This window comes from Thalassophryne amazonica, chromosome 18 (assembly GCF_902500255.1).
Source record: "Thalassophryne amazonica chromosome 18, fThaAma1.1, whole genome shotgun sequence".
In the NCBI taxonomy this organism is placed as follows: Eukaryota; Metazoa; Chordata; class Actinopteri; order Batrachoidiformes; family Batrachoididae; genus Thalassophryne; species Thalassophryne amazonica.
In genome coordinates, this window is record NC_047120.1 from 32,622,858 (window position 1) to 32,635,766 (window position 12,909).

General features: G+C 39.3%; 2 protein-coding genes and 1 long non-coding RNA gene across 4 annotated transcripts in view; all 3 read left to right on the forward strand.

The window, feature by feature from the left end:
• prkcea (protein kinase C, epsilon a) overlaps positions 1 to 3,003 on the forward strand; it is a 180,124-nt gene extending 177,121 nt beyond the window's left edge. The window contains exon 15 of the mRNA XM_034194448.1: positions 2,613 to 3,003. Coding sequence (XP_034050339.1) covers positions 2,613 to 2,762 — 150 coding nt within the window. The 3' untranslated portion in view covers positions 2,763 to 3,003. The remainder of the gene's footprint in view (positions 1 to 2,612) is intronic.
• Positions 3,004 to 4,955: 1,952 nt separating this feature from the next.
• Positions 4,956 to 7,856, forward strand: LOC117531368. The gene is made up of 2 exons (XR_004566615.1): positions 4,956 to 6,131; positions 6,999 to 7,856. It is a non-coding gene; the product is annotated as an uncharacterized LOC117531368 (long non-coding RNA).
• A 1,102-nt stretch (positions 7,857 to 8,958) lies between these two features.
• The window catches only part of epas1a (endothelial PAS domain protein 1a), a 93,064-nt gene continuing 89,113 nt past the window's right edge, over positions 8,959 to 12,909 (forward strand). Inside the window, exon 1 of one of the 2 annotated variants that reach the window (XM_034194447.1) lies at positions 8,959 to 9,159. In XM_034194447.1, the coding sequence (XP_034050338.1) occupies positions 9,134 to 9,159 (26 nt within the window). In that variant the 5' untranslated portion in view covers positions 8,959 to 9,133. The remainder of the gene's footprint in view (positions 9,160 to 12,909) is intronic. The other variant, XM_034194446.1, reaches the window with a different exon arrangement.

Here is a 12,909-nt window from a genome sequence, read left to right on the forward strand (position 1 = left end):
AGATGCTGATTAGACACCATGATTAGTGCACAGGTGTGCCTTAGACTGGCCACAATAAAAGGCCACTCTGAAAGGTGCAGTTTTATCACACAGCACAATGCCACAGATGTCGCAAGATTTGAGGGAGCGTGCAGTTGGCATGCTGACAGCAGGAATGTCAACCAGAGCTGTTGCTCGTGTATTGAATGTTCATGTCTCTACCATAAGCCGTCTCCAAAGTCGTTTCAGAGAATTTGGCAGTACATCCAACCAGCCTCACAACCGCAGACCACGTGTAACCACACCAGCCCAGGACCTCCACATCCAGCATGTTCACCTCCAAGATCGTCTGAGACCAGCCACTCGGACAGCTGCTGAAACAATCGGTTTGCATAACCAAAGAATTTCTGCACAAACTGTCAGAAACCGTCTCAGGGAAGCTCATCTGCATGCTAGTCGTCCTCATCGGGGTCTCGACCTGACTCCAGTTCGTCGTCGTAACCGACTTGAGTGGGCAAATGCTCACATTCGCTGGCGTTTGGCACGTTGGAGAGGTGTTCTCTTCACGGATGATGCGAAGGAGATGTGTTGCACTGCATGAGGCAAATGGTGGTCACACCAGATACTGACTGGTATCCCCCCCCCAATAAAACAAAACTGCACCTTTCAGAGTGGCCTTTTATTGTGGACAGTCTAAGCCACACCTGTGCACTAATCATGGTGTCTAATCAGCATCTTGGTATGGCACACCTGTGAGGTGGGATGGATTATCTCAGCAAAGGAGAAGTGCTCACTATCACAGATTTAGACTGGTTTGTGAACAATATTTGAGGGAAATGGTGATATTGTGTATGTGGAAAAAGTTTTAGATCGTTGAGTTCATCTCATACAAAATGGGAGCAAAACCAAAAGTGTTGCGTTTATATTTTTGTTGAGTATACTAATTTGCAGCAGTAACATACAAATAAATTATTAAAAAATCATACATTGTGATTTCTGGATTTTATTTTTTTTTTAGATTATGTCTTGCACAGTGGACATGCACCTAAGATGAAAATTTCAGACCCCTCCATGATTTCTAAGTGGGAGAACTTGCAAAATCGCAGGGTGTTCAAATACTTATTTTCCTCACTGTAATATCGGATAACGGTGCCAAAATATTTGACCATTTCACATTTGGAAGTATTACTCCGCCTCCTGACCAGTGTTCTGACGAGATGTCATTCCTGTCGACAGGCCAGCGCTCGCATGCACAATATTGTTGGGACACAAAACTGTCAATTTATGCGACGAGACACACAATTTGACAGTACACCGGCTGTGTGGGCTGCTACGCAGATGGCCCTGTTAGCTGAGAGCGAGAGAAAGTCGTGTACCGCCGCCGCCGAAATGGGTGAATTTAAGCTACCATACGAAAGTATTGATGTGGATTCTGACACAGAATTACCGTTTCATATTTGATGGATTTGAAGGATTTTCACATTTGATGAATTACTCCGCGCCCTGACCTCTGTTGGAGCGACGCTGCCTCACGGTAAGCCTCACCAACCAAATTACCTACAGAAAAATAAACCGTGCAAACGATGGAATTGGATTAGAATTGGAATTGGATTGTGTCTGATGATTTACAGACGTTCATCCTGTCGTACAGTCACAAATATCCGTTTTACCGGCTCCGCTAACGCGTCACCAGTAAAGCTCAATTTGCAACCATATAACCAGCAAGAACATCCGCAAATCATCAGACACAACAGGGTTATTCCCTAAATGGACTGCATTTATATAGCACTTTTCCATCCGAATAAGAAGCTCAAAACGCTTTACAATGGCTCACATTCACTCACTCACACAGCGATGTCAGGGTATTGCCATGCAAGGCGCTCAGCACACACCAGGAGCAACTTTGGGATTAAGGACCCAAGGGCCCTTATTGATTTTCTGGCTTGACAGGGGTCTGGCCTTGAGCCCACTGCTTAACCACAAGCCCATCACCTCCCCTCAGTATTCAGAAAGCCCACCTACATGATACTTGCAAATATATTAAAAGTTTAATGTATTTTTTTTTACTCTGTGATCTGATCCCCGATAAGAGGTTGAAGATGTATGTATTTATATATGTATGTATTTTTTTAATTATTATGCAAATAGTACTGTTTTTATATAATTAAAACTTGCATATTAAGTAGTGCAGCTTTTTTGCTTTTGTAAGTTCTGTAAAGTTTTGCAAGTTCTACTTACAGTAATATCAATACTTTGTGTACTTTTTTAGAATGTCACACAAAAATAATCATCATATATATATATATATATATATATATATATATATATATATATATAAAGTTCTTAATATCATTTTGTTTGTTTTAAAGCATTACTTGAGAAGAATACTATCTGACAGACTAAGCACGGAATAAAAACAGACTAACAAAAATTTCTAAATAAGTTGTTTTTTTATTCCAGAGAAGCTGCTGTAATTTTGTACTGTAATAATTTTTAAAAAATCTGCCTTTTTATAGCATTACAGAAACACAAAACTGTCACATGCACAGGCAGTGAGATTTATTGTTCAGAAGATGTCGCTCTAATGCATGTTTTCCCCATCTCTCTCTTTCGTTGTGTTTGTGGCTCTGCAGAAGACAAAACGAGATGTGAATAATTTTGATCAGGACTTCACTAAGGAGGATCCCGTGTTGACACCCACAGACGAGGCCATCATACGACAAATCAACCAGGAAGAGTTCAAGGACTTCTCCTACTGCGCGCCCGAGGAGACGCACACCTAATGCGCACGCACGCTGACACCAAACGTGGCGCTTATGGCAAGCCGTTTTAACATTAAGAAAAAGGTTTCTCTGGATCATAACACAGCTCCATAATGCATTTTGACTACTTCTAAGTACAAGATGACTCATCAAATTCATAACTTAAGATGTCTTTAAATATGTTTTGACTGGTCAGACTTCTATTTCAGGTTTCTATGATGACGTCACAGATATCAAAGCTGAAGTCGACATGTCTTGATGGATGATTCCAGATATTTGTAGTACAGTTCTGACAACTCAGAATGACTATTTTAGCCATCTGAATTACAATTCTAACCAGTCACGATCAAAGTGCATTCTGTTAGCTTTGGGTTAGCGATGGCGCTGCACATTCGCACGGACATTACATGAACTCTAAAGCTTGAAAATCAGTGAAATAACATGAACTTTGCTTCACAGATAACCAGTTTGTAACAACTGGTAACAGGCTAATAACAGTTAGCACCAAATTTGCTAGCTAGCTTGACTTGACTAATATGTATATGTCGCGGACATGAACGAGCAAAGCTCTTCAGCATCTCACCATGTCATTTAGGTCCTTCAGACTTTTTTTTAGTAAATGTTTCTGGGGAGCATTAGCATGGCTGAAAACCCTGACTTGACTATTAACAACTGTAGCTTAATATAAGCCAGTTGTGGAGTTTGTCAGAAACTGTTTCTCACCCCGTTGCTTTAAATAGAAAGGAACACTAACCACACTCCTTTTCTAGGTTTCTCTCACACACAGTGTGGTCATATAATACATAGACAAGAGGCCACATCTTTTGTAGGCTGTGTACCATGAAGATCTGGCCTTCCGAGACCACGGAGGCTGAACACACTGTCCTGAAATGATTCTCTTGCCCAATAAGCATTTTGTGATTGTATCATTACCTTAACCTGGCCCCACCCCTGTCACCTAGCATCTTTGCAGCTGCATGTGACAAGCTAGTGTAGTGTAACCCATAGATTATTAATCATTTTTCAATACTTATTTATACTTTATGTGTGTAATTGTACATATGGAGCTCAAAATTGTTGTTTTTATTTTCTCGTTAAAATTTACCAATTTCTTTTGGGTGGGTTAGCGGGATTGCTTGTGCCACGAAGGATATGCCTGTTGTTGCCTTCGTTGTTGGGGGAAAGAATGCTGCGTTCAAATGATGCGGGCCCCTGAATTGAGACACATCCATCCTTACTCCACCCAATTCCTGCTCACCCCATGAATGAGTAAAGGGGTGGCGCATGGGCTAGACCAGCATTGCTTTGGTGGGACGAATAAAGCCTACCTTTCTCAAAGTTATCAAGCTAGCTAAGGCTACCAAGCTAAGTCACCTGGGTTTGGTGATTAACGCACATTTTTGTGAACTGGACAGTGGCCCAAATAACAACAGACTTGAGCCCAGATATTAAAAACTATGACCAGCATATTGCCTTAATAAGTGTGGCGCTATCAATGCAGCTAATATTGCCTGGCTAATGGTGGGTGATAATAAGTGTTCACAGTGCAAACATACAAATTAAAAAATACTAAAGTTTCAATCATCGAAAATACCACAGTACGGACTTCTTAGATGGTCCACTAGTTATATTAACTGCACAGGAAGCCATATGATCTCATATTTGTATTAAAATACTCAGAAAGCAGTGGCTAGTGGCTTGTTAGCAGGCAGACACTAGCACCATGCCAAATCAACTACACCTCTAATTATGCACAACTTGTCGCTTAAAACAGCTTCAACTAATAATTCACCCCATACAGTTGTCATAAACAGGGAAACTGTCTGTAGAGACCAAAACAATTTTTTGTATCAAGCTGTAAATGTATATTTCTGCTGTAAAGTTGGACATTTTAACATGGGCTTCAGTGGGGATTGACTTGCTTTTGGAGCTAGCCTCAAGTGGCCATTCTAGGAACTGCAGGTATTGGCACTTGCACTCCACTCGGAGTGGCTCAGTGTCGCGCATTCCAAGCGCGAGTTAAGAAAACTTTGATTCTCCAAGCAGTTCTGATGAGTTTGAATGTAATTAGAGAATTTTGACTGCTGACCAATGAAGATTGGAAATGTTGACAATGTGAATGCTGTATAATAAATGTTAAAACATCTTGCCATAGTTGCGCACACGTATGGAACCATAGATCCCTTTACAGGAACCCCTGCAGACACACTCCTTTACTTTGAAGCTATTGATTGTTGTTACTTTTGGACTCTTCTTCATTTGCATTGTGTTGTTCTTGTTGCCTGGTTTATTATTATTATTATTATTATTATTCTATTATTATAAATATGAATCTACACACTTGCACATGCTGACGGTGTCGCACGCATTCCCACTGACCTTTGACACTCAAACACTGCGCCAGCACCTAAACACCCACACAGCTTCTCTCCCAGCACCCGTGCACATGTGGACTGTGGGTGCTGGGTGCTTGTATATAGCCTCTGTCGAGTGGCTGTATTGTGTCTATCGTCTGCTAGTGAAGGAGCGTCGTGACGCATGGAAAAGCACCCTGCCCGTGTTATACTGTTGTGGACCAGTTATGGCCAAATTCCCTTTGTGCAATACCCCGAATATCTATGTATTTTACTATTTTGTTTTCTTGTGTGTTATTGTTTGTGTCCATTTATTCTTCCTCAGATTTATTTATTTTTTTTGTTTTTGTTTTTTTGTGTGTGTGTGTTGGATGGTGGTGTGACTGAATTAGTTCACTCTTCATTTTTATTGTTTGACACCACGGTCCGATACGAGCAACTCAGTCTGTCTCGTGCATGAAGTGAATGTTGACCTTTAACAGTTACAGGCTATTTAACTAATTACGTGCAGCAGAATGTTATAGGTGGAATGTGCCATATGCAGCACTGTGCAAAAGTTTTAGGCACTGTACAATCTGAATGTCGTGTGTGATGTCTTCCCTCAATTGTTGCTTAAACTAATCCAGTATCAGATTATAACCTCATTTTCAGATTTTATACACAATTTTTTTTTGGTATATTACCCTGTATATTGCAAAACAGTGACTTAGCCTTTTTAATTATTTAATTTGTCCATTTATTTTGTATTTAAAACAGAAGGAAAACCCAGAAGCTGCTGATTTTTACGCCTACCTTTTATTCATTGAACAAGTACCTGAATTCACAGAATCTTCTGAAATCCACAGAAGAAATAAGAACATCATCCATTCTCATATTTAACAATGCAGTGGACCACTCAAAGCTTTAATCTCATACAGATGAGCTACAGCGTGTAGGACTGAGGGGAGTTTATTATCAGAAATGTAATATAGCATTCGTTGTAAGTTCTTCTGCTTCTCCCTTTCTCATTTGGTGTTGCAATAGCAGATATGGATTAGTGTACAAGCCCTGGCAAAAATTATGAAATCACTGGCCTCGGAGGATGTTCATTCAGTTGTTTAATTTTGTAGAAAAAAAGCAGATCACAGACATGACACAAAACTAAAGTCATTTCAAATGGCAACTTTTTGGCTTTAAGAAACACTATAAGAAATCAAGAAAAAAAGATTGTGGCAGTCAGTAACGGTTACTTTTTTAGACCAAGCAGAGGAAAAAAATATGGACTCACTCAATTCTGAGGAATAAATTATGGAATCACCCTGTAAATTTTCATCCCCAAAACTAACACCTGCATCAAATCACATCTGCTTGTTAGTCTGCATCTAAAAAGGAGTGATCACACCTTGGAGAGCTGTTGCACCAAGTGGACTGACATGAATCATGGCTTCAGATGTCAGTTGAAACAAAGGAGAGGATTATCAAACTCTTAAAAGAGGGTAAATCATCACGCAATGTTGCAAAAGATGTTGGTTGTTCACAGTCAGCTGTGTCTAAACTCTGGACCAAATACAAACAACATGGGAATGTTGTTAAAGGCAAACATACTGGTAGACCAAGGAAGACATCAAAGCGTCAAGACAGAAAACTTAAAGCAATATGTCTCAAAAATCGAAAATGCACAACAAAACAAATGGGAGGAAACTGGAGTCAACGTCTGTGACCGAACTTTAAGAAACCGCCTAAACCGCCGTTACTGACTGCCACAATCTTTTTTCCTGATTTCTTATAGTGTTTCTTAAAGGCAGAAAGCTGCCATTTGAATTGACTTTAGTTTTGTGTCATGTCTGTGATCTTTTTTTCTACAAAATTAAACAACAGAATGAACATCCTCCGAGGCCGGTGGTTCCATAATTTTTTCCAGGAGTTGTATAATTACTGTATCTGCAACAATGAATCGATGTGTTTTCATCAACTTGGCATGAGCTCTTCGTATCTGTATGGGAGCGGGCCCCCTTATGGTGGTCACCATGTTGCAGCACTGTGTTGATACAGTAGACCAAAGGGACATATATATGTTCTCTGTGTCCCACACTTTGCAGCACAGTCAGAAGAGTGACGTTAAGAAGGAAGAGGAACAATATGTTGCTCTATTACGTACTACTGGTTGCTAGTAGTACAGGCTAACAATTTTAAGAGCCCCAATTTTTGTGAATTGGAGAATCATACATATTGCGTATCACAAGAGAAGGCAAGGGAGTATGAGTCTCTGTCAACAAAGCTGCAAAAACAAGAGGGGACACAAAACTGTGACCAGCGACGACGTAATGCAAACTGCAACCTTGCCACTAGATGACACTAAATCCTACACACTGTAGCTTTAAATTAGATGTTTTTTTTCTTTTTTGTAGTCACACATTTTTGAGGTAATTTTAAACTTTATTACACATTTTAACATCAATGACGTTTATTTATTTTAATGACCTCATCGTCCACCTGCAGTACCATCGCATGCCACCAGAGGGCAACAGCCCCCTCTTTTAGAAATCACTGCTCCACAAGCAACTGTTCCTCAGCTCAGACTGTAACATAACTACAACACAACGGTTAAACGTGCAGAAGACACCACAAGAACAGACTATAAAATTCACAAGCAGCAGAAAAGCATTACTTCATCATAAAATGGAAAACCTGGATTAAAAGCAACATGAGTGTTTTATAAAATACAGGAAACCACCTCAAAAATGTGACTAAATTATCCAAAAGAAAGGTTTTCTTATTTATTTCTTTTTTTATTGTTTATAAAAAAAATTGGTTACACATTTATTTATTACACACGCTTGCAGGGGTATTGTTCCAGGCCCCGTGTGTTATTTGGGCAAACTTGGAGTAATTGATGGTTGTCCAAGGAGAAAGTGATTGGATTTTGAGAAGTAGTCAAGGTCCAATTAGGGCCTAATGTCGATATACTATACTATTAAGCACTCACACAAAGTCATATCACCTTTCTATTACATGAGCTTTGACCTTGCGTGACCATGAAAGGTCAAACTCAAGGTTATAATTGATTAACTCAGTTCAAAGCTAATATTCAGTAAACATGGCGGAAATGTCGTGTGTTTAGCCGTTTCAAACAAATGCGTCAAAGCTTTTGCACAGTTCTTGGATTGTAGCGTTGAAAATAGAAATCTGGTTTCAGCTGGACACGTCTGTCCTCCTGGTATGAATGTGCCGACCTGTCTGCAGTTTTCTTGTGAATATACATTTGCGAGTGAGTGAATGCAATTTTTGTGCAGAACCCCCCACTTCCATCTCTTTGCTCTGTGACTTTTTGGCATTTCTTTCTGTTTTTCTGGTGTGTGTTTTTTGAAGAATAGCTTTTCTTTCATGTTGCTCCCTCGCTCTTGCTCTCTCTTTTTTAAATTATAATAATTATTGTAAAGTGTATCTGGAGGAAACCTTTGTGTATAATACTATGAGTATACTATTATAGGTCTGTTACAGCAGTTTGAAAAAAAAAATGTGGAAACCAGCAGCTGAGTTACCTCTCATTTCTCTCACACACACACACACACACACTCCCTCTCTTTGCCTCTTCTACCTTCATGCGCGCACATGCACACACAGAGGAGGACTGTTTGTCACGTGAACTGTACAGCGATGTGAAGGCGAGCTGGTTGCTCTGTGCAGTAGAGTCGGTGTGTAGTGACGCTTTATGCAGCTCAGGCTGTTCCTGGTCAACACTATCTTACTCTGTGCCAAAATGTAGTGCAACAGCTGGGCTAGTCCTGTCTGCTCCAATTCCAATAAAAAACACTGTCAACATCATTTCCTTACTTTTTTTTTTTTTTTGCTATTTGTAACAATTCTCACCACCTGTTTAGAGGCTGCAGGAAAATAAATAAATAAATGAAGAGTTGGAGGATGTCCATGGCTACACCGACCAATCAGTTTGCTGCATTTTGGAGGCCTATGTTGCAGGGATCCACTCATTGACATTTGGCACTTGCACTTAAGAGGCTCCCCGTCTGTGTCACAGGATAAAGCTGCTCATTGGACACCATGACAGCAGATAAGGAGAAGAGAAGGTAAGATTTTGAAATTTTATTTTTGAATATTTACATTGAAATTTATATTTTGAATGCTGAACCAGATCTGTGCCAAAATGTGTAGTCATCTTTTTCAGCCCATTCCTCACCTCTTGTGCAGAATTCACAATAATTGTGTTATGGTTGGGCGCCAGAAATGAAGCAAAGTCGAATCCCAAAAGTAGGTCAGCAGTGACAGTTCTACACTGAATTACTCCCTGGGCGAGACCCTCTCCGAGCCTCCCCCCACCAAACAATAATTACACTGCCAGCTATTTATCATCATCATTATTTCATCATTATTATTATTAATATTTTAGAAGGGCCCCTGAAATTGGAATTGAAATTGACATCAAAAGGCTGCAGGTTACAATATAACTCTTATACAAAGCATCCATGAATTGCAAATTTGCAAATTTGAATGAACATGGCCTGCTATATTCACTTAATCTTTTTTTTCAACCCCACATACCTCAGTTGTTTAAATATTAAACACAATATACTGTAAAATACAATAGAATTATGCATTTGTTAAATTAATTATATATTTTGTTGAATAACCACATTATGTTGTGAGGTTTAACAAGACCAGATTAAGTACATATATCTTGTAATTTAAGTGTAAACTACATCACATTCTCACACATACGCACACAAAAGGTCAGATTCAAGTCACTTCAGCTAATAATCTGAATGCAGCTCAAGTTTTAAGTCCTCTTTACAAATAGACAGGCTGTCCTTCTTGCAAACTTTTTTCCACAAGTGGGCAGTTTGTCCTCTCTGGTGAGATTCAAACCTGTTCTTACACTCTGCCTGTCTGCTTTCAAATGCCTTTTATTTTATAAATTGGCTGCCTGCTTCATCCTTCCTTTGTTTTGGCGCTGGATGATCCTCAGAGAAATGTGCAGAGTTCTGGTTCTGCGCTGCATCCTAAGTGGACTTTGTCCTGCCAGAGGACACGCTGTAGATCCGGACAGCAGGATCTCGCTAAGTGGAGCAGGATGCTCCACCTGGAGCCAAAGTGGAGCAGTGCGCATAGGGAGGAAAGCACCTGTCCCCTTGGAACAATACAGGAGACAACCGCGCGCCAAACCTCTCACACACTGCTTCTGTTCTGTGCACCTCAAGAAGCAGGAGCGGCAATTTACCAATTCCTCACACAGTGATATGATAACTGTTTTGCAGTGCAGATTTTTTTATTATTTTATGTTTTTTTTACATGCTGATGCCCCACCACGTGTCATAAAAAAATGCCGCCCCAGGCGACTGCCCGGTTCACCTGTACCAAATACTGCTACTGCATGTCAGTCAGGACACAAGAGTAAGGTACTTTAATAATCATAAATCAAACTACAATCCAACATCTTGGGAGGAAGTGCACAAACTGTGAGGGCTTCAAGAAAAATAAACAGATTAACTAAATTAGGATCTCTGCAGAAATAAAGGCACAAAGAAATATTTTCAACCTGGGGACACAGAAGTAACGAAAAAATAAATCTAATAGATAAAGCTGACCGTGTGTGTGTGTGTGTGTGTGTGTGTGTGTGTGTGTGTGTGTGTGTGTGTTCGCTATGTAAAGCCACAGTAAGTTATCCACACCAAAGTTGCTACGGTGAAGCATACGTGCGTGAACACACACATGGTCTGCCTTGTATATTAAATTACGACCTGCTCAATGGAGCCCTTATTTTCGCAGTTCATGTGGTACTCAGGCCCGGTATCAAGCATCACACTTTACTTACTTCGTAGTAGTGGCTGGCTAGGGTGTACTTTAATTACCAGTTAAAGTGTGCGTTTTTTCAATTAAAATACCTGCTGTGTACAGCATGCCAGAGCTTTGCTGTGATATGAAATGCTATGACCTTTTATCATCATTTACTTGAGTCTCATGAATGTCACAAATTCCTCTATGAAAATTAATGATGACAACATACAATGCAATGCAATTTACTACACCTTAACTAAAGTGACATGAAATATCCAATGACATGGCTAAAATTCATCTCTATTACCCGTGCGTAGAACGGGTAACTCAGCCAGTACCACATAATTTGTAACCACCATTAAATATTCGAATCACACCCAAACGGCAAACCAGGAGTGAATAAAAAAGACTGAACGAATGACCATCAGTTGTACGACGAAACATAGATACATGTGAACGACACTAATGGAGAAACAAAACCCAGCGACAGAATAATGAAAAGTTAGTGGAACACTGACTAGTCTTCTCAAAATATCTTATTGCTGTTTTACTTTAAGTTTTCACGATTGATTGATTTGCACTTCCTAGCCACTGTACAAAGGCGCAAACATTTCAAATTCAGTGGCTGAGAGAAAAGGGAAAGTCAGTGGTACACTTGCAAGTCTTGTTGAAAGGTGTCTTTGGTGTTTTAGCTATTTTACTTTCAGTTTTCACTTACTCTAAAAAGTTATTCAGTGACTTTGTGTATATCGTGTATGGGAAATCGTTTGAGTTATTACTGTATTTTTTTCTGTTTTTGATTTGTTTGGTTAGAGATTTTTACGTTGGTATTTTATGTGTGTGCTGAATAAAAGTTATTCATTCATTCATATCACAGTAAGAAACAGCTACACTGCCTTAACAAAATCTCTGAAACACATTCAATTTATCGATTGAGTTGGATATAGAAATGAAATGCCTAAAAGCTTAACAGTTAAATTGATGTTAAATTTACATTTATTATTTAAGTTTATTTCATTTAAATAAATTTCCATTTGGTTATATTTTTGGAATATCCTTAATTTGTTTGGTAAATTTAATTCAGAATATTTGGAAAGGACTACTTATACTGATCATTTTTACTTTGATTTACCAACATCAAGTATATTTAAACGATTTAACAGCTTCTTAATTTACTCAAAATTTCTAAGTGTAAAAATGTTTCGCCAGACACAATTAAGTAGAGCACAATTAAGGTTTTTAGAGTGGATTGATTTGCACTTCTCAGCCACCATACCAGGTGCAAACACTTCAAATTCAGTGGATGAGAGAAGGATGGAGAAATCAGACTCCACAAAGGCCCGTTTTTATGCATGTTGTGATGTGCACAGAAGCGTGTATTTGATACACGTTCTGTGCATCTAAACGCTGTTTTTTATGCAGCTTTTTAAGAGCTTTAGCCACACAATATGTAATTTATTTTATTTTTTATTTAGGTCATTGCAACAGCGAGAAGAATATCTTCATTTTACAGACTCAGCTGCATTTAACAGCCCGTCTATTTATGCGACAAAAGCACCGCAAATGAGGAAACCACACAAACTTCACAAGTATTTTACCTGAACAGAAGCCTGTTGGAACGATTACGAAAAGGTGATAATTCAGAAAATGCTGCTTGTTTTTACTCTAGAAGATGGTGTTAAGTTTCACAAAGTGAACCGCTTCAGATCAGAGCTGAAGCCTGTTTGCAATGACGAGGAAATGTAAACAGTGATTATTAACAAAATACTGCTTGTTGTCTGCAGGTGTAAGATGATGTGAAGTTTCACACAGATGCCTGGGTTTGACTAAGCAAAGAGAACCGGTGTACATCACAGCCCCTCTGCCTGTACTTCTGATTTTTGCCACCAGGTGACGCCATCATATAACAGAAATCTGCCATTCCGGTGTTTACCACAAGGTGGCTTTTTGTTTTTGTTCCCAAAATTTGTGAAGTTTGACCCAATTATCAGTGGTAAATATTATTGGAACCACTCCAAAAATCACAAGCTTATACACACAGGCAG